General features: G+C 37.7%; 1 protein-coding gene across 1 annotated transcript in view; it reads left to right on the top strand.

Annotated features, from left to right (window-relative positions):
• SEC24D (SEC24 family member D) overlaps nucleotides 1-19,916 on the top strand; it is a 51,686-nt gene that overhangs the window by 19,457 nt on the left and 12,313 nt on the right. Inside the window, exons 8-10 of the mRNA XM_009576143.1 lie at nucleotides 11,092-11,230; nucleotides 12,949-13,064; nucleotides 15,844-15,968. Coding sequence (XP_009574438.1) covers nucleotides 11,092-11,230; nucleotides 12,949-13,064; nucleotides 15,844-15,968 — 380 coding nt within the window. The remainder of the gene's footprint in view (nucleotides 1-11,091; nucleotides 11,231-12,948; nucleotides 13,065-15,843; nucleotides 15,969-19,916) is intronic.

Genomic DNA, 19,916 nt, shown 5'->3' on the forward strand with positions numbered 1-19,916 from the left:
ACTGGAAAGGAAATGTCAGAGCTTATTGAATGTTTAATGGCCATTTTCCTTTGTGTAAACTTCATATGACCCTTTATATCTAGGTTATTCAAAATTGCTTCATGTCTGTCGACAATACTGGACTTCTCTCCAGTGTAGGTAACAAAAGCTTCCTCCTTTTGAATTAGTACTCCACAGCAAAAACAGCAGCTATTGACCAATGAGGAGATAATATTTTGCTATCTCTGAATTTTAAGTGGGACAGATTGCTTTGCATGCTCAGCAGTTCTGGTATCTGGATTGTCCAAGATCCAGCAGAAAATGATTTTGTCAATGTCTTTGGGGCACACTGTCAAAGTAATCTGTGCTAGTTGTCATGTTTTTCTGAAACACGGTGAGAGTAGAAGCGCTACACATGTGATATAACTTAATAGTTAGGACACTTATTCTGACGACATTGCAATGCTTTTTCATCCTCCAGGAAAGGGGGGCTGACCACCAAGCTATTTGCCAGTTTGTACAGAAGAGTTCATTGCCTCTGTTTAAACTTCCACAGATGGAAGTCAGTGGGCCAGAAAGAGAGCACAGGCACCAATACCACATTGGAGATGACAACTAGGCCAGTTAGTTTCAGGACAGAGCCATGCTACCAGACATTCCTCCTTGTTCTTAGGACTGCCTTGGTATTTTTACAACCAATCCATTGTTGAGCTATTTGGAACAATCAATCCATATAGAGACTGTCCAGGTAGCATAAACTTGTATCCTGAACTCATTGCTGTATACCACGCTGGTAACTGTGAGCCTAAGCACTACTATTTCTTCCATTTTCCAGATATTAAAATAAAGCAAGTTCCAAAGCATCCTTGTTGATGCCTTCATTTGGGAGAGAACTGTGAGATTCTGGTCTGAGTCTGCCTGGACTATGGAGCAGGATGGGGTGTTTGACAATCTTTGTTGTTCTGTCAACGCTATTTTATTTTAATTTTTTCAACTAGCTAGCGCCAGGTTAATGTCTGTGGTTTTTGCATAGCTCCTCTGGGGTGCCTGACTCTCCCATGCATGGTATGGAGAGCCCAGAACTCTCCAGCATCTCAAGGTGCCTCACGCAGAAAGTTTTGTATCACTCTGGAGGCCAGTGCCTGTAAGCTAGGTTTCGCAATACCTAATTTAGAGGTGCATAAATCCTGTATTAGATGAGGCTTTCTTTATGGAGTATGCCCTGTGCTAGTCTGCATTTGGTAGTAAAGCATTTGGAATTGGATTGCTTCCCAAGACTTCATCATCAAGGAGAAAGTTTTTTGTTAGCCTATTGGGCTGTAACTACGCTCTGTAAGTAGAATGAACTTTCAGAGCCAAATTTAGGAAAGACTTTGGGAGCAGAGCTTTTCCTAATTCAAGTAAATTTCCTGATTTAGTTTTTTCTGCCTTTTTGTTTTTAGTGTACATTTTAAAATACTCTTGAAGTCTACTCTTTAAAATATTTTTGTGGTATGTTACTTCATGCACCATTGTTGTTATGGTAAAGTAATTCTGAAAGAGATGAGGACAGTGACTTGAAATTTGACATTTATATAAACCTTATTTATATTATAATCAGAGATTCTGCTTAATTTTTTACAAATTTGAAATTTAGACTGGGAAAATGCCTTTCTAAAGATGTTGTAATTAGTTTCTGATAAGTTGGAGACTGTTATTCAGAATGGTAATGGCAGAAGAAAAACCTGACTAAGCAACAGTAAATATAGAAGGGAAATAAAAAGTAACATTCATATCCACCTAGCTGGCGAACAGCATTAATAATTTGTTTTGCCAACAAAAATGACACTCGAGTAAAAATTTACTTTGGCTATCGCTAGATACCTCTAACTCAAAATAGCTGCTTGAATGGCATCTGCCATTCTGTGGTTGCATTTTCCTCTACAGACTACACGTTGCTCTCCTGAAATGGTGTTTGTCTCCTCTTATGCACTGGCCACAGTTGATCGTAGCAACAGCAGTAAATTAAACATTTTAAGACTGTGCAAGCTCTAACCTTAAGCTGTCAGGGATGTTACTCAGTTACCTTGGAAACTTCACAGAGTCAGAACATGCTGGCATTTAGCAAGTTCAGGAGGAAAAGTTTGTGGTTTGCTTTTTAAACTGAAGTTGTTACTGCATTTTCAGTTTATACATATTTTACTTATCTGTGCATATTGTATTTTGGATGCAACCATATAAAGTGTGTAATTACATAGAAAAAATGTTTTTTAAAGTTGAATAGGGAGCTGATGTTGCGGGGGGTTGTGATTGAGTGGTCTGGTTTTGGCTTTTTTTTGTATGAAACAAACGTTGCACCTGCTTATATCTAGGGCCTAATCATAGCAGGCTCTAATGCTGCCCTGTAGAAAAATAGGAGAGACTAAGCCTTTGTATACAGAATGTCCCTTCATTAATTCTGTGGGACGGGAAGCTCCTGTTCTTGTAGGACAGGAAATAGGTGGAGGGGGCTGCTTTTTCATATGGTGTTTAACAGAATTAGGTAGTCCGTGTTTGCTAAATAGAGGCATAGATTACCTCCTCAGCCCTAGAGTAAAGGAGTAATAGAACAGGTCTGTGCCCTTCACAGGATTGCTTAGCTCGTAACTGGGTTCGGCACAGCCCCTTACTTGTGATATTCAGCTATAGCTCAGTGTTAATAAAAGAGGGGAGGGTAGTTGCATACAAACATTATTAATGTTTGGAGGTTCTGGAGTCTGCTTGAAGCATCCCAGCTATCATAGTAGTGAAAGTATTCATGGAAGAGAGACTCAGAGTATGAACATTTCTACCTCCTGTGGTATTTTTAAAGTAACAGCTAGTTTTGCTATTGACCTTCAAAACTAACATCATAGCAAGGACTTGACTTTTAAGAAGGGTATTAAACTCATCCCAAATATCCTTTCTTTAGAGGTGAAGGTATTCAGTGCTGCTTTTTGTTCACAAAAATTTTTCTTATCCTTTCTAAGTACTCCTGTGGCAATTAGCTAGCTATAGTTGGCTTGTGAATGCAGCACGATACTATAAGTACACCCAGTTCTTTCTGATTTCAGTGGAAATAAATTAATTAGCCTTAGAGGCATGTTTACTAATAAACATTGATCAAGAAGACCTGCAGATAAGCAGAACTATTTTATCCACCTCCAATTAAAACACTCTTAAACTTGTCTATGCTTTTTTTTTTCTAATTAAAGTTTCTTTCTTTAATATGTTTGGCTGTGCAAAAATAGGAGCAACAGAGTTCCTATTGTAGAAAGTTCTCAGGAATGCAAACATGAGTAGTCAGTCTAAAAAGTCACAGTAGTGCCTTCTAACAAAAGAGAAACAACTCCAGGTTTTTAAGAAGGAAAGAAGCACTCCTTTCATCAGACTTTTCATGCATGATATTAAGTTCAGTAATTGCTTTTCTCTCAAATGCTGAAAAATATTTTTAATAATATATGTATATACATACACACACACATATATACACACACACACACACCTGTCTATCCACCTATATATGTGTGTGTATGTATAAAAAGAAAAAAACCCCACGTATTTGGTATCTAAAGTTGACAATAGCCCAGCAGGCCAGAATGGTCCTGAAATCCAAAGTTAGGTTTTGGTTTTGTTCTTGCTACAAAGACATGAATAACATTGATAATGTTCTTCTGATGCAGAATTTCATCTAGGAGGAGTGTTGCTTCGGAGATCACTATGCTACATTTAGATTTATTTACAAACTTAAATATTTGTTCCCTAAACCTAGAGCTGCATGTTCCACGAGTACTATTTGGAGTCTTGCTTGGTTGGCTATCCTAAGGATATTCTAGAGTATGTTAGAAATGGTCACAACTGTGCTTGCATTAAATGGTCTTTGACCTTCTAAAACAGAATTGATATGCCAATTTACCCATTATCTTTGTATGTTATAGGCTGTGCCTGTACTTTAAACTGTGGTGTTAGATTTATCATTTATTTAGCAGTCTTGAAAAATTTTATGTGAGGGTAAATTAACATTGATGTGACCATACAGCACATGTAAGAGACTGGGCCTGTCAAGAAGTTGTCAGTAGTAATAATATTCGGAGCCCAAATTCTCTCTGCTATTTTGAAGATCCTCTAGAGCTCTCCTGCAGTGATCAGCAAAAAAAAAAAATGATGCCTGAATGAGGTGTCTTGAAGAGTTTTATTTACTTGTGTAAAATATATTGCTAAATGTCTTTTTTGTTCTGTGCTGAATGAATATCAAGCCAGACCGAGAACAAATCACTGAAAATCAAACTTCTAATTTTATTGTGAAACTCCTGTGATCAATAAAGCTAGACTACCTCCCTTGTAATTATTACTTACCATTTCTGTAGAGAAGCTTCCTAAAACTTGCCTATCTTATATTTCAGTGGCTTTAGAGCTAGTGTGACAATAATACCTAAAAATCTCAGACAAGCACTGCAGTACTGGACCATCTGTGATACTGATATGTAGGAAGCGGGGCTGTGGATTAGTACAGGCATGAACCCGAGTCCTCTCATGTGATTTAACGTGTGCATATCACTCTCAGTGATGCTAACAGGAAGCAGTGGGGGGGGACCGACATGACAGTGACAACACTGTCCTAGGGTAGTTCTGTCTGTCTCTTACACCTTCCCTTGTTCTCTTCTTGTGTATGTGCCGCTGCCGCAGTTCCCACTCTTGCCAGGATGAGTATAGACTGGACTGAGGCAGGTCTTGCTTGAGAAATGATTGTTTTAAAGTGCTAACATTTTGAAAGTCTGTTGTTCAGCACAGTTTCTTGATTATCCAATTTCACGCTCCTGCTTATATCATCAGTTAATCCTGGCTGCTGACCTTCACTTGAGATACAGCGTGTCTCTACATCCAAATAACAGTCAGCACTTCAAAGCTGAGAAGTGCTGGAGAGTGCTGACTTGTTAACGCTTGGTATTCCTGGCCTGGGATCACGACTGGGAGAATTTGTGGTCCCTCTCTTAAGCATGGATAATAAACTTTTTTCCTTCTTTTGTCTTTTTTTTTTTCCTCCTCCCCCTTCTACCACCTGTATGATACGGAAGTTCTAAAGAAGTAAGCTAACTGATTTTGGTGTTTCTTTACATCAAAATTTTATCATTACTACGTGTATTTTCCCCCATCCTCAAACTTTTAAAAATCCTTCTCATGTTGAATAGAGTAGCCTGTATTTACATTCCTCATGCTGCCAACTCTACTCAGTTGCAATACTGCCCTTAAAAAGGGAATGCTGAGTAAGGATTTCAAGGATAGTCTGAGGTATGATCCACTGAAATCAATAACTGTTTATTTTAGTACACACTGGATCGTATCCCATGTGCAGTGTCAACTTGAAATTCACCTACAGTATTTTTTGCACTGCCGTGTATGCAGGTGAATGTTCAGCCTGGGTCTGGAGGGGTTTTGAGCAAGAAGGTTTGAACATGCTTCTTGCGTTTTTGTGTGGTGTGTAAAAAATCAGGTTAGAGCCAAGAGATACTGCATCACATGGTTGATGCTTTAGCTGTGCTGTAGGTATGCAAACAAACAAGGAAATAGGTGAAAAAGCACTGTGTTATGGAAATACTTGAACCTGCTGTGAACCCTGCGGAGGAGATAGTCCCAACTGGCTTCAGTCATTGGCTGAGGAGCCTGATAGTGTTCAACATCTAAAAATGGAGAGTAGGCAAAATAATTTCTGTCTTCAGAGGGAATGGCTTTTGCTAAAAGACAGTAGGAACATCACAAAGGGAAATGCTTTCTTGGCATTTTAATGCGAATCAGTAAAGCAGCTCAAAACCAAGGGATTATTTGTAGACTGGTTAATCTTTCTCAAAAGCAATCTATGATGATATAATAAAAGAAAACAAACCCCTTCAACAGTCCTAGGAAACAGAGACAGTTTGGTTCATGACCTAGTTTTTTTTCTAAAAACATCAGTATTACATTTCAAAATTCTCTTTAATTATCCAGAGGAGTTTTGCCTCATCTCTTTACTATACTAATTAAACACAAAACTTACTTGGGGCAGTGGTACCACGCTTGGCTAGCAGCCTTCTCCTCTGTTCATTAGAAAGTTATATTGTATAGTATATCTTAAAATTCTCATATGAATATTTTAATAATTAGATTTGCATCAATGAATAATAACTCTAGAAGCATGGCCTTTCTGAATTTGTTGTCCTGGCAAACTGCACAGCTTGTCTGTTTAATAAGCTGTCTGGATTGAATAGTTGGCAGTTTTGTGTCTTTTTTTCTGTTAATCAGCCTTGCAAATACAGTGTTGAGTGTTTGCTGTACATCAGAAGTATAAAATATTTTATCTGCTGTAGTACTGCTGATCATGGAATATAATATTAAGGAACTGTCATTGCAGGTCATCAGGAGTTACGTATCTGTGCAGCTCTCCACACCTGTAAGATACTCTTCCTTTTGAAACAAATAGCCCTCGTCTAAACACGTCCTGAAATCTTAGATCCCCTAAATCTGGGGTTTTCATGGGGTGTGCTTTCAGAATCATTTGCCCCGAGATAATTTGCCATTGAAGAGGCAACTTGCCACGTGTAGTATACAATGTTACGTGTCTTCCATCGGTAATGTTCTTCCAAAGTATACAGAAGAACTGATGGCAAGTTCCTCTTCTTGTGGGGATGAATAAGGGTGTGATAGAGACACTGATCTAACTGAAAACTACACTCATGGAAAGAGTTTTAGCGTTCCTCTCGGATGTAGCCAAACTTCGCAAGTTGTGTGGGCCTCTTTTCAGTACAATAGCATTCCTGTTTCAGCGCTGGGGTGTTAAATGCACCTAAACGATGGTGGAGTCAAACTAAGGGCAAGAACGTAGCTCCTAATGTAGACTTGTCACTGTACTGATATGGTCTGTGTCAAGGAGTGGATAGGAATCCGCCTTGGCTGTGGTAGGTAGGAAAAGGCAAAGACGAGGTGCGGTGTCCATCACACGTGGAAATTTGTCTTGCAGCACAAAATGTTTTCTTGCAGCCCCGTCTATATGCCAGTCTGGCAATGAAAACAAATGCTGTATATATTTTATTTTGTTGTGTGATACATGGCTAGTTTTCTTCAGTGTTTGCGTATGCCTGTCTTGTTCTCCAGAGACTGTCTCTCTCTTATGATTTTGTCTTTAAAAGGCGTTCACCTTTCCAGAGATGTGCCATGATGATCTTGAGCTTCATCACAGTCTTTACTCCTACGCTTATAATTTCCAGCTGTGGCCCCAGTCCTGCAATATGAATACGGTGATACTTTGCAGGCATCGCAGGGAACCCTCAGGAGTGGGTCAGGACTTCATTTTTATAGCAAGCAATAGTAATTCAGCTTTCTCAGACTTTAAAGCGCAGGTTACAGTCCCTTTGGAAATTTTTATGGATGTATTTAATCTTGGAGCTGTGCCACCAATGTCTATCTATTGCTTTGTGATATTGTTCTGACTCCTGAGAGATGGTCTTGCTGAAATATTTCCAAAATAAAACTCTTGCTATCCCAGCTATATTTGGACTAATAGTGGGATAAGTTATGGTTTATCAGATCGGCTTTCAGGACTTGCACTCCAGCGGGGCCCTGAGGTTCCAGAGAAGGGAAAGTTTAAGCAGGTCTGTTGCAGCATTTCCCACCTCTTCTGCCCATCCTCCTTTGCTGTAACCTAAAACTATAATATTCTGCCTCCCAGCACAACTGATTCTTTCTGCCTCTCTACTCTTTTGGCTTACATAAAAGGAATCCCTTTTATGCGTCCCGTTCAGATTTAGGCTACAAAGTGTTAGTTTAGTTATTGGTTTTCAGAAATACTTATATTTTGATAGTGCTGGAACACAAACGATCAATACCTAAGTGTTTCCTTTTTGTGAGGTCTATCTCTGTTCTCCGTTAAGTTGTCCAAATAGGCAAATTGGACGAAGGGTTGTGAAGAGATAAGGGGGAAGAGAGGTGTAAGGCCATAACAAGTCCACAAGTATAGCAAATGTCCAAATAGTTATGGGTAGATATCTAACTTGATTCACTTATTATTGGTAGAGATTTAAGAGAAGAGAAGAGAGAAAGAAAATGCTGGTACTTTATAGGTAGAAAGGCAAAAGAGAAAAAAGTATTGCGTTTGTTTAAAACAAACAAAACAAAAAAAAGGTATTTTTTAAATCTTACCTTATTCCCCTGCTCCTATGAGAGTTTGCCACTGACTTCCATGGGACCATAAACAGATCTCTGCTTTATCTTCTGGTATACAGTGACATCTACAGAGAGTGGAGCACATCAAACAAGACTTTCCCATTTAGTACCATGTCTTTTTTATGACTGTTTTATGTATTCATTAGTTTAAAGTTACTACTTTATTTTATGGTTTTTAATGTATGTACAGTATTATTTATCTCTGTACATTCCCATGGAGATCTACCTATTTTTTTTAAAAAAGTTACTTCACCCTGACAGAAGTTATTTTGACGGTGGGAAATGCAATAGCAGTTTACGCACCCAAACAGAAATTACTTTCTCTTGATGGGTAGAATGTCTAGTCTTATGGTGTAATGCCCTGGAAGATTTCAGCTTTTTTGAGGTAAAGTTTCTTTCACAACTGTGTTGTTCACATCAAGAAGTGGGTTTTTGATGCTTTCGGTCTGAGTGCTTATTCTGAATTATCATGCAAATAGGTTTTTCATTAGAAGTGTTCAGTATTGAGGTAATGTTTTAAATTATTTAAAGAAAATACTAAAATGTAAATGCCATTTAATTTCAAAAAATTCCAAATGAATAAATCAATAAAGGTACATATAGGGCTTTTTTTCAGGATTTTTCTTTGTTAGACAAAATCCTTAATTCTGTTGCATGCATTTTTGGTGGGTTTTGCTTCATTGATTTTTTTTTTCCCCTTAATTTTTTTTTTTTAAGTTTCTACAAGCTTACTGGCAAGAAAAAATAGCTAGCTTCTGCAGTATGATTTTATTGTGTTTCATCCTTTATTTCTCTGGGCAAGACAAAACAGAATCCAGCCTAGTATGTGTTTATAGAACATTGCCTGTGAATACTATTTTCTTAAGACTTGGGCACATGTTTTAACCTCATGCACTGGACATAGTCTCAGTAACTTCAAGACAACCATTTAATGCATAAAGTTAAACGTGCATGTAAATCTTTGCCAACATAACCCTTAGGCTACTGAGGCTCTAACCCCACATTTTAAAAAGGACTTTGTAATAAGTAATTTTTTTTTAAAGACGCTTAAAGGGAGGGGAAAACTAAAATTTCCACTCCAAATATAAAAAGACAAGGAAAAACCCCATTATTTTTATTTCTGCTGTCTTTAAAAAGGTAATTTATTATGTATAAGAGTGTAGACACCTAGGCTCTGAACTTCATGGCATTTATTTTTTGATTGTTCTTCTTCATGCTTTTTATGTAAAGGTCTTAATTTTGGTATTTCAAAATACTGTCATTTGGGGGTAATTTTTCTTTGCTCTTGGATAACATTAAATGTATCAAAACAAGGTTTAAAATTACTAAATCAGCATGTATAAATGCATCAGGAGTTGTTTTAGTCTTCTTTTTTCCCCTACCAGGTCAGATGCTATAATAATAATAAACTGCAAACCAGATCCAGGCCTCATTAAACTAATACAGCAGAATGATAATCAGAAAATTGCCAACTAAGGAACAAAACCCAGAAGTTTTAAAACTTATTAAGCGATTGTGGCTGATGAGCAGGTTTTATAGCCAAGACTTTCATGTCTGAAAAATGACCCTGATAGTTTGCCAGCTGACATTATTGGTTAATTTGTGTTAAACTCAATTTTTGTAGAAGAAAGAACACAAAGGAAAATAACATCTCAGTAGAGCAAGAGGGAGCACTTAAAACCCATGTAGTAAAAATCTACTCGTACATATAAAATCCTTGGCAAAAAGCATTAAACCCTTTGGAGAAATAAATGAGTAAAATAGTCTCTGTAAAATATAAACAAACAATAAAATATATGTAAGCAGTGAATGCTAGAAGGACATGAATGATTTTCTAGGTATTCAAAGACTTATGCTCCAATAAAAGATAAAGTGTATAATAGATGAAACATGTCCATTCCCTAAGAGACAGAATAATTAAAAAAAAAAAAGGTGAATATGCTAGTGGTAATGTTTTAGCATTCAAGGCTGTCAGCATTTTTCCTCTTGTAGAGATCTGTTATGTGTCCAAACTCTGGATTTCTTTTCTTATTCTTATATTCAGAGATTTTCAGTTGGGATTGAAGGGAGTAAGAAAAAAAGAAAAATACAAAACATGTTTATGCTCTGTAGAGTTTCACAAATAATTGAGCAAATTTCCATTTTTATAGTTGTTTCAAGTATGACTTTTCTAACACTAAGTTTAATCACAGGAATCTTTCAATTGCTGCACAGTTATTACTGAAAGAGGCATCTGGAAAATGTCTTCCATTAGCTGTGGGTTTTGGCAGAGGCTATAAGCAAGCATGGTCAGTGTAATTAAACTGACAAGTGCTTGAGATACTGTATTTGTTTGCTGTATGTACTTTCCTTCAATAAATATTAGTATTTCTTCTAAATCTTGTACTCTAGCTGGTGACCCTGACAAGATTTAAACGTTAGTATAGCATGTAACATGGCAGCACTGTGGGGGGGCAACATTTAGGACAACATATTAGAAGCTTTCTTAGCAAATACCCGTTTGCAATAGATGAGCAGCAATAGATTTTTTCATGAAAAGCTCGATCTGACAGAGAAGGCAAAATACCTGACTCCAGCAGATTTCTCTTAGTAAGCTGTAAAAACCCTTCAACAGAGAAAAATAAGCCTGGAACCCTAAACTTCCAATGCTTTCAAAACTTTGTAGGATTTCGGTGTGAATCCTTAACTCTCTTTCTGATAAATATCAGAATACGGCCTATGAACTCATAAATTTAGCCCCTCAGGGTACCTGTGGGATTAAGCCAACCGTACTGCAGATTTTCGGTAAATGCTGAATAATGAATGGTCTCTCGGTCAGGTGATCTCTAACAAGGGTTAACCCTGAGCAGTAGCTTTCTAGCTTACTTTATTTGGTTTCAAGTTTGCATTGCTCTTTATAACTTCATGTACCTCTTCATCTAGACACCTCTTTATGTTGTAAACCATGGTGAGACTGGACCAATCCGATGCAACAGATGCAAAGCTTATATGTGTCCCTTCATGCAGTTTATTGAAGGTGGAAGAAGATACCAGTGTGGATTTTGTAATTGTATAAATGATGGTAAGTGATGTTTCTCTGATCTGTGATTCATACAAATTCCATAAAAATAAAAGACGCTGTATTCCTAAAATGATTTTCTTGACTTGCAGACTTGATGAGAAAATAGTTTAGTGAGATGCAGTAACTAGGCCTATTTCACAAATAAAAAAAATACTACCCAAGAAAAATACGTAGAAACATTTGTTCAGTACAATTTAAAAAAATAAATGTATGAAAAATAATGCTGACTCTTGAAGTCCAGTCTGATATGATCAAAACTTTATTTAAAAATATTATGTCAATATAGGATACAAAGCTGCTTGTATTGCTAACTGAAAGCAACTTTTGTATGGAAACAATTAATTTCTTTAAGAAATCTAAATGTCCAGCAAGAACCAAATATTTAGAACCATGTTAGCGTAGTCCTGTCCGTGACTCTGGATGCAATGGTTAAATAAGCTATTAATCTTACTGTGACAAGTGTTGGTTTTCACAGAAGATACCATGCCATATTTGTTCAAGTGTGCTGCATGTGACTCATAACTGTTCTTGTGCTCTTGGCTAAATCCCAAATCTTTGCCAGAACTAGCCTTTCTAGACATTTGTATCAAGTTGGATTTCCTCAGCTGGATCACAGCGGTATAGTGCTTTCCCTAATACAGTAATCTTTTCAACTCTGAAATGTGAACCTTGACAGACTCGTTCCAGCTTCTTTTCAGCCTGACGCTCAAATATTTGTGCAAGCATAGCAGATAACAAATTTCATAGTTTGTTAGCAATTTAAACTCTCAATAAGAGAAATTCAAATGCATTGTGAACATTTTAAGAAAGACATTTAAGTTGCAGTGTCATTTTAAATCATGCTTTGTATTACTACAGTGTCTTTTATTCAAATCAGAAAGCATTTAAAAAAAAACTTTAATGAGGACTAAAAACAGCGAACAAACCAGATAGGTATTGCCTCCATGCATACACATATATACACTTTTTACATGCAAAAATGTGAAAAATAAGCATTCTAAATACATATTGATTGAGGAAAGAAGAACTGAAATCCAGAGGTGACTCTTCCCTGGTGTGACTCTAACCGTTAGACTAACTGTGTATAGATTGTTGGTGGCAAACCCACTTGATTTCTTAATGCTTTGGAGTTCTGCACCTTTTATCTGTAGCTGCAGAAGGTTCCCAATATAACGTACCCAATGCACTGTGCCGCACAGTAGGCCAGGGTTGTGAACCTTGTAGAGCTATTTCCAGTGAAGTTGTATTTTTGAATAAAGCAGTACAGGCTTTAGGAAAAGTGCTGTTTTTACCGCTGTCCCTCTGCAGAGCTCTGGGTCTGGTGGTTTGAATTAAGCTGTGAGTAGACTGTATCTACTAACAAAATAGTCACTGAGGGTAACAGGCCTGTGGAAATGACCTGGGTCAGTTTTACCTACTCAAGCCTGAGAGTGTAGAGGTAGGAGAATATGGACATTTATAGGGGAATATGCCCTATCCTCCAAAGACAAAAGGAGCTGGCATTGCTAGAATGTTGTGCTGTTTTGTTTGGTTGGGTTTTTTTAAGCCAATGTGGGAGAAAAAAACCATTGCAACCTGAGTAAGTGTTTAAACTCTTCCCTTGATCGGTAACAGAGGAGCCTACATTAGTACATTGTATCTGTTGAAAGAAGTTGTTGGGTTGTTCCCCTCCTCCCCAAAATATAAACGCTTTTTCCTGCTCTTGTGTTGGCTTTTAGTCCCTCCATTCTTCTTTCAACATCTGGACCACATTGGCCGACGGGTAGACCACTATGAAAGGCCTGAGCTATCTCTGGGATCTTATGAGTATGTTGCTACTTTGGATTATTGCCGAGTGAGTATTTCCAGTATGCAAACTAATTTACAATTTTATGTCAAAACAAACAAAATCCTTTAAATACCTACAGTAGAGTAAATGCACTTGTAAGCTGAATATCAGAGTCCAGGAACATTCTAGAAAATGTAGATAGATGTGGAGAATTTAAGCTTACAATATTATGTTTTGTTCTTTTGTGCTGCAGAGTATGAGACTAGAAAGTAAGAATAACAAATAGCGCAGCAAAGTCATGGATCACCAGTCTTTAACTGGGGTGTTTGTTTTGTCCTAGCTAGCGTGTTGCACTGTTTAGAGGATATCGTTGAAATTCTGATGCAGTGTTGCATTATAGATGCATGTCTTCTACTGATTTTGAAGACAGACACACGCCTAAATTGCCTTCCCAATATTGAAAACCGTAGCAAGGGAATTTGACCTTGTAATCTTTTCCTGGCAAGAGTAGTTTTGGTATTCTGACCAGTAAGTAAGTTGCAATGAAATGGGTTCTCTCTCCTGATACTAATTCACTGAGAACTCAATCCAAAGCCCACTCAAGTCACTGGAAATATTTGTAGTTGATTTTATTAGAGAACTGTATTTGATACTTCCGAAAGCATAAATTACTTAAACTTTTCAAACTTTAGCTCATTTTATTAAACTGCAAGTGTGACTTCATCTGCCTTACAGTATGGACATATTTTTCCTCTTCTTGCTGAAACCGGGCAGAATTTTCTTCCTGTCAGTGGAATTGAGGTCATGATAAGGTTACGAAAGGCAACTGGATCCTACGAAGTCTTGAAGTAGATACCAGTAACTTCCTCAGACCATCAAATTATTGCTGGTATGAAGAAAATGAACAGGTTTAATTCTGCTTTCTTGGTAGGGTACTGCTCCAAAATCCAGTGAAATCCCTGAGAATGACCTATACAGATTTTATTGAAATCTGGGTTAAACCCCAGAACAGGAGAGAATTGTAGTGAGGCATTAGAGAAATACATTGCGGGATCCTCAGTGTACCTCCATCAAATTTGGTTAAGCTTTGCTGATACCTGGCAGCTAAACTTTCAAAAACTCGTGTACTGAATGGCTGTGTGCCGTTTTCACAGTTCTTTTTCTCTACTCCAGAGTGTAACCCTGTGTGATGCATTCATCATCACAGTGCATCTTTCAGTGCAGTGGCTTTTGCCATATAGCTTAAATCAGGGAGTTTCCTTGGTAAGTCATCCAGTATGGTCTGTCTTCTTGTGGCAGAGACCTGTCCATAGACTTACTAGAATGTTACAAAAAACAAATCTCTTACAAAATTAACACTTACGCTGGAAATGCTAAGTCATTAGGTTTTACAGAAGTTAACATTATTTTATAACCCATTTTTCATTTTGCTCCAAGTTGCAAAGGTTTAATTGTTTTATAAATCCCATTTAAGACCATGTTATGATTTAACCCCAGCTGGCAACTGAGCACCTCGCAGCCGCTCGCTCACTCCCCCCGGTGGGATGGGGAGGAGAATTAGAAGAGTAAAAGTGAGAAAACTCATGGGTTGAAATAAAGACCGTTTAATAGGTAAAGCAAAAGCTGCGCACGCAAGCAAAGCAAACCAAGGAATTCATTCACTCCTTCCCATCGGCAGGCAGGTGTTCAGCCATCTCCAGGAAAGCAGGGCTCCATCACGCATAACGGTTACTTGGGAAGACAAACGCCATCACTCCGAACGTCCCCCGCTTCCTTCTTCTTCCACCAGCTTTATATGCTGAGCATGACATCATATGGTATGGGATATCCCTTTGGTCAGTTGGGGTCAGCTGTCCCAGCTGTGTCCCCTCCCAACTGCTTGTGCATCCCCAGCGTCCTCGCTGGTGGGGTGGGATGAGAGGCAGAAAAGGCCTTGACTCTGTGTTAGCACTGCTCAGCAGTAACGAAAACATCCCTGGGTTATCAACACTGTTTCCAGCACAAATCCAAAACACAGCCCCATACTAGCTGCTATGAAGAAAATTAACTCTATCCCAGCCAAAACCAGCACAGACCAGAACTGAAAAGTCATTTCCTTTTGTGCTTATCAAATGACAAGGATGAACAGCTACAAAAAATGTTAACAAATAACAGCTGTTCTGCATTATTGTGCTCCTGCTAAGCGGATGTGGCAAGAGCACAAGTCCTCATTTCTACCATATATTTGTGAGAAATTACACAGGGATTCTTTATAAATGGTGATGCGATACAAGAGTTTAGAAGTAGTGTTTGATACGGTTTTTGAAACTAGAATCCAAGTACAGTAAACAGAACAGCTTTTAAAAATATGGCCTAGTTTTAGTTCACAGGAATTAATCCTTGTATTTTCTGTTTCCAGATTGGTTAGAAATCACTTAACAGTTGTTAGAGGCAAATACTAACGAAAACTGAATTTAAGCATTCACGTTAACAAAATGGTATTGCATATTGATATAGGAAATGCAAAAACAGTATGGGTACAGAAAAAAGCCAAAAGGCAAATTTGTTTAAACACTTGAATTCCAGCAGAAAATGTTTGTGTTTCATCTTATCTAATAAATTGTTACCCTTTACATATTTTATTCCATTAGGACGCTATTTTCCAGTGATAATTTTTTATTCCAGGGGTGGACTTTAAATACACTGTTCAGTTGTTTGAAAAATGCTATGGATCATAAATAGTAACTATTGCAGAAAGCTGACACGTATTGGGTAGATTGCCTTATGGTACCATCTGTAAATTTTTTCGACATAACAGGACACTGTCTAATTTTCCATTTTTTGTGAATGGTCATTTTTTCTGTAGAACAACAAGCCTCCAAAGCCACCAGCTTATATCTTCATGATTGATGTATCATACAGAAACATAAACAGTGGCCTAGTTAAACTCATATGTGATGAACTGAAGACTCTGCTAGATAAACTTCCAAGGTAAAGAAACATAAGTGTGCTTTGCTTAACTCACTGCACTGCAATTTTCATGCAGCTTTGCATGTTGTGAGGTAAAAACAAGCTACAGAAAATGTCAAAATTTACAGTACAGGCATTTTGGGGGTGACAGTGACCAAATGTTAATTTTAACATTGCTGGCAGTTCTTAAACTTTAATGTCTGGGCTTACTATATGAATGGAAAGAATCTGTCATAGTAATTGCACATGTAGCTTGCATTCTTTTCCTTTCTTGTAGTGAACTCTAGTGGTATTATCAGCTAAGTCCCAGCTTGTAGTTTTGACTTTACTGGTTGTAGTACTGTTTACTGCAATGCTGCTTTTCTCGTTAAATTAAACAGGGAAATATCAAAACCAGAATACTTAAGAATAGCAAGTCTCTCTAAAGCCATAGTGTTGGTGGCTTGTATCTTTAGCTCTTATTGTTAATTAGCAAAACTTCTAAAGCTTCTTGCTGTGCTCTGAGGCTTTTCTGTCCTGGTATGTATCTGAGAGGAGAACAAATCTTATAGGCAACATTTTATGAAATACAGCACATTGGCTTTGTGAGCATTAAACACACAGTATTAGTATTACTACTGATCCATATTAATGACAGTGTATTATTTTAGTGTAGTTTAGTATGGTTTTTAGTGTCGTTTTCATTAAAGTTTAAATAATGCAGACAGACATAGTTAAATGAGAGCAGTGAAAGACTGAGAAATTAAGTAGACAGGATGTTTCTCAGCGAAGGCGTATAAAGGCATTGGAGAATATATAGAAAGAAAATGCATTCCAAATAACAATACTTGCAGAGGGAGAACAGACTTAAGAAATGGAGAGCAAAGTGAGGAAGGGTGGGAGACGAGATCCTTGAGATAAAAATCTTTTATCGTATGTCCTTCTGGGATCTCTGTGCATGAAAGAAATTCCAGTCCAGGGTGGGGGGTTAGTTTGTCAGATGCCCATGTAAGGCCATCTCTCGAGTACTTTGTCATTGAAGATTACACTGGAGACACAAGTGTTTGATATTATCCTGAACATACCTCAGAGCTTTCCATCAGGATTGGTCACAACTCTGAAGATAATAAAAGGCATGAGTGTAGTAACAAAAAGCAGTTGGCAGTTTAGAAACACCTGGGCTTAAATAGGGAAAGTGGAGGAAAAATGAAAACAAGGATATCTACATCACAAAAAAGACACATTAATTCTTCTCCTCACCAGCAGGAGATCTGCTGCTAAATAATTTGTTTGCAGGGCCAAGGTTTTCACATCCACTGAAAAAAGCAATAAAAAACATAAAGAAAGGGCAGGTTTTCAGACTCGTCTGCTGTCTTTAAACAATATTAATTTTAAAAAAACGTAAGGCATTCCACCAAAATTTGTGGTGAAACTTTTATTTTGGTGCTGAGTCACAAAGATCACTGTGATCATTTTCTGTTGCTGGACAAAGACACCTGCAAAAATATTCTGCTCTTGCCACATGAGGTGAAAGCCCTGTGCTGGGAATTCACCCTGTGCTCTTACCTTTAAGAGAAGAGACTTGGGGTAGCAAAGCAATCTGTGTCACAAAAAGGCCACTGGTGTAAAGGCCTGTGCCAGGTAAGCCTGGGAAAGTGGCTGCGAAGCGAGAAGTTAGAGGTAGCAAAGAAAGGGTTAAGGTAGGTGGCTCAAGATCTGGTGTTAAGAACTTTGTGGTTTTGTAGACTTGCAGCACAGCAGAAAACACATTATTTGCTTACTTGAAATTTTAGAGCAGATGTTTTCAAACTTATGTTTCCAAACCAGAAACCCCTGACTCTATTTAGAGAAATACAGAGAAATGTGTTTATAGAAATTGTGCTTATGAGCTCGGAAAATCAGGCTAACTAGTTGTGCAAATATGATTTTTTAGGTGCATAATTAAAAAAACCTATTTGAATGCATTTCTGTACATATGATCCAGACATCTCATTCTAGACTTCAGAAAGAACTAAATAGTGTGTGAGCTGCATAGGCAATACAGGCATAGGCTGCTACATTTACAGCTAATCTTTAAAAGTATGATAGAAGAAATTGAATGAAGTGTGGCACTACAGATTGCCACAGGTAAAAGAAGTATCTGAAAAAATTGTCCTAAAAACCTGCTGTGTAACAACTTTGGGACTACTAGGATGATGTGGATACTTCTCTTTGAAGTAGGAAAGCGCTGTATGTGTAGAAAGTTAATAATATTTTGTCCTCATCAAGCTCCCGAATGCTCCCCGTTAATCATGTTACTAAGAAAATAGTGTCCGAGTGCTGGGAATGATTAGAAATTTACATTCAGAAATGATGCATCTGTTTGAGTTAGCGTATCTTGGAGGAATTATTTAAAATGCTTCTTTATGGAGTGTGTTCAATATAGAATATTGATTTGTTTTAGATCAAAGTAGCCCCTTTCTCATCCAGCTGTGTTCCCACAAAACAGGAATGGTAGATTAACATTCTAGACTGACATGAGAGTTAAAGATTGTAGACAAGAAAAATTATTTCTCTCCCAAGCTCAAGGTTTTAGATGAAGCTTATGAAACTGCCAATGACAATTTTTTTTTTTCCCCTCTGAAGACAAACAGATTTGATAGCCAGGAAGAAAGCTGACAGTTTTTTCTATTTGCTGTAAGAAAAAATAAACAAAAATTGCAGTAAGAGGGTATTTGTGTTGTTTCTCCTCTTCAGTTTGACTTTTGATTCTGTAAGCATTTGTGAAGTCATGAAATGCAATCTGTTGGTTGCAGTGGAACAGGATGGAGGCCTTGACGTTGATTTTGGTGGGGCCAAGGCTTTATACTCCTTAGGAGGATAAGTATTTTCACACCCTGGCTGCTTTACTGTGGTAAAGGCTCAGGGTGACTATTAACACACTCTTGTTTCTTCAGAGGTTAGAGTGAAGGAGTAGATTTTTTGTCCTAAGTGGCTACTAATTGGAAATACTATGGTAGGGCTCTGTTATTAAATTCTTTTGGTGTGATAGTAACATCTGTATGAGTCTCTGTGCATTATGGTATCCTGTTTGTCGATCAGCATATTTCTTTGTGTTAAATTTTTTACAATCATAACCTTCTCTGAGTGACATCTTTTATAAACTATAGAAAATAAAATCAGCTTGGCTATTTCTGTGGTTTCTATTTCTGTGGTTTCTATTGCTGCAGTCTCAAAGAACTTTGTGGTACATAGTTCTACATCCTGGTGAGATTAAACAATAGTTCTTGCTGTTCCCCTTTTACATTGTTCCCCTTTTACAAATGGAAACTGAGGCACAGAGAAATTAAATAATTTCCTCTCAGGTTGTAAGTTAAATCAGTGGCATAGCTGGGAATTGAATGAGGATTTCCAAGTTTCAGTACTTTGAATATGAAACTCTTCCAAACATGCAAAAGCTTAGACTACAGACTCGGTATTTGCTACATCTCACCGTAAGTTAAGTAGGCTGCTTAAATGTTTAATGTTGCTGTACAGAACATACTGGCTGACCTGTAGTAATTGCCAGTACCACAGGCTTTCTGTGTGGCATTTTTCATGCTAAAGGTTTGGTTTGTCATTTTACGAGAGGAACACCCTGCTACAAGAAGGTGCTAGTTTATTAGTAATTAAGACCAATTTTTGGGATTGCCTTTTAGGGAAAAGCTCACTGAACTTAGGACTCTAAACCTGGTAAGGGTCTAACTAGTACTATTAATAATGCTGCTACTAATGGCAGAGTGGGCTACTGCTTGGAGGAGTTATCTCCACAAAAACAGAGGCTGAGCCTGCTGCCTGTGGTATTCCTGCAGGTGTAGCTCACAGCAGCAGTTTGCTGGCTTTGGTTGGCCTGGGAACTTACTAGCAATAATTGTCCTGTTCTCTTTTCCATGTTTTGAGGACAACATGGTTTATTCTTTATCTTAGGGACTTTTGACTGCTTGGATGGGACGCACAGTTGATAGGGTTGAC

The sequence above is a fragment of the Fulmarus glacialis genome, unplaced genomic scaffold (assembly GCF_000690835.1).
Source record: "Fulmarus glacialis isolate BGI_N327 unplaced genomic scaffold, ASM69083v1 scaffold13544, whole genome shotgun sequence".
Lineage (NCBI taxonomy): Eukaryota > Metazoa > Chordata > Aves > Procellariiformes > Procellariidae > Fulmarus > Fulmarus glacialis.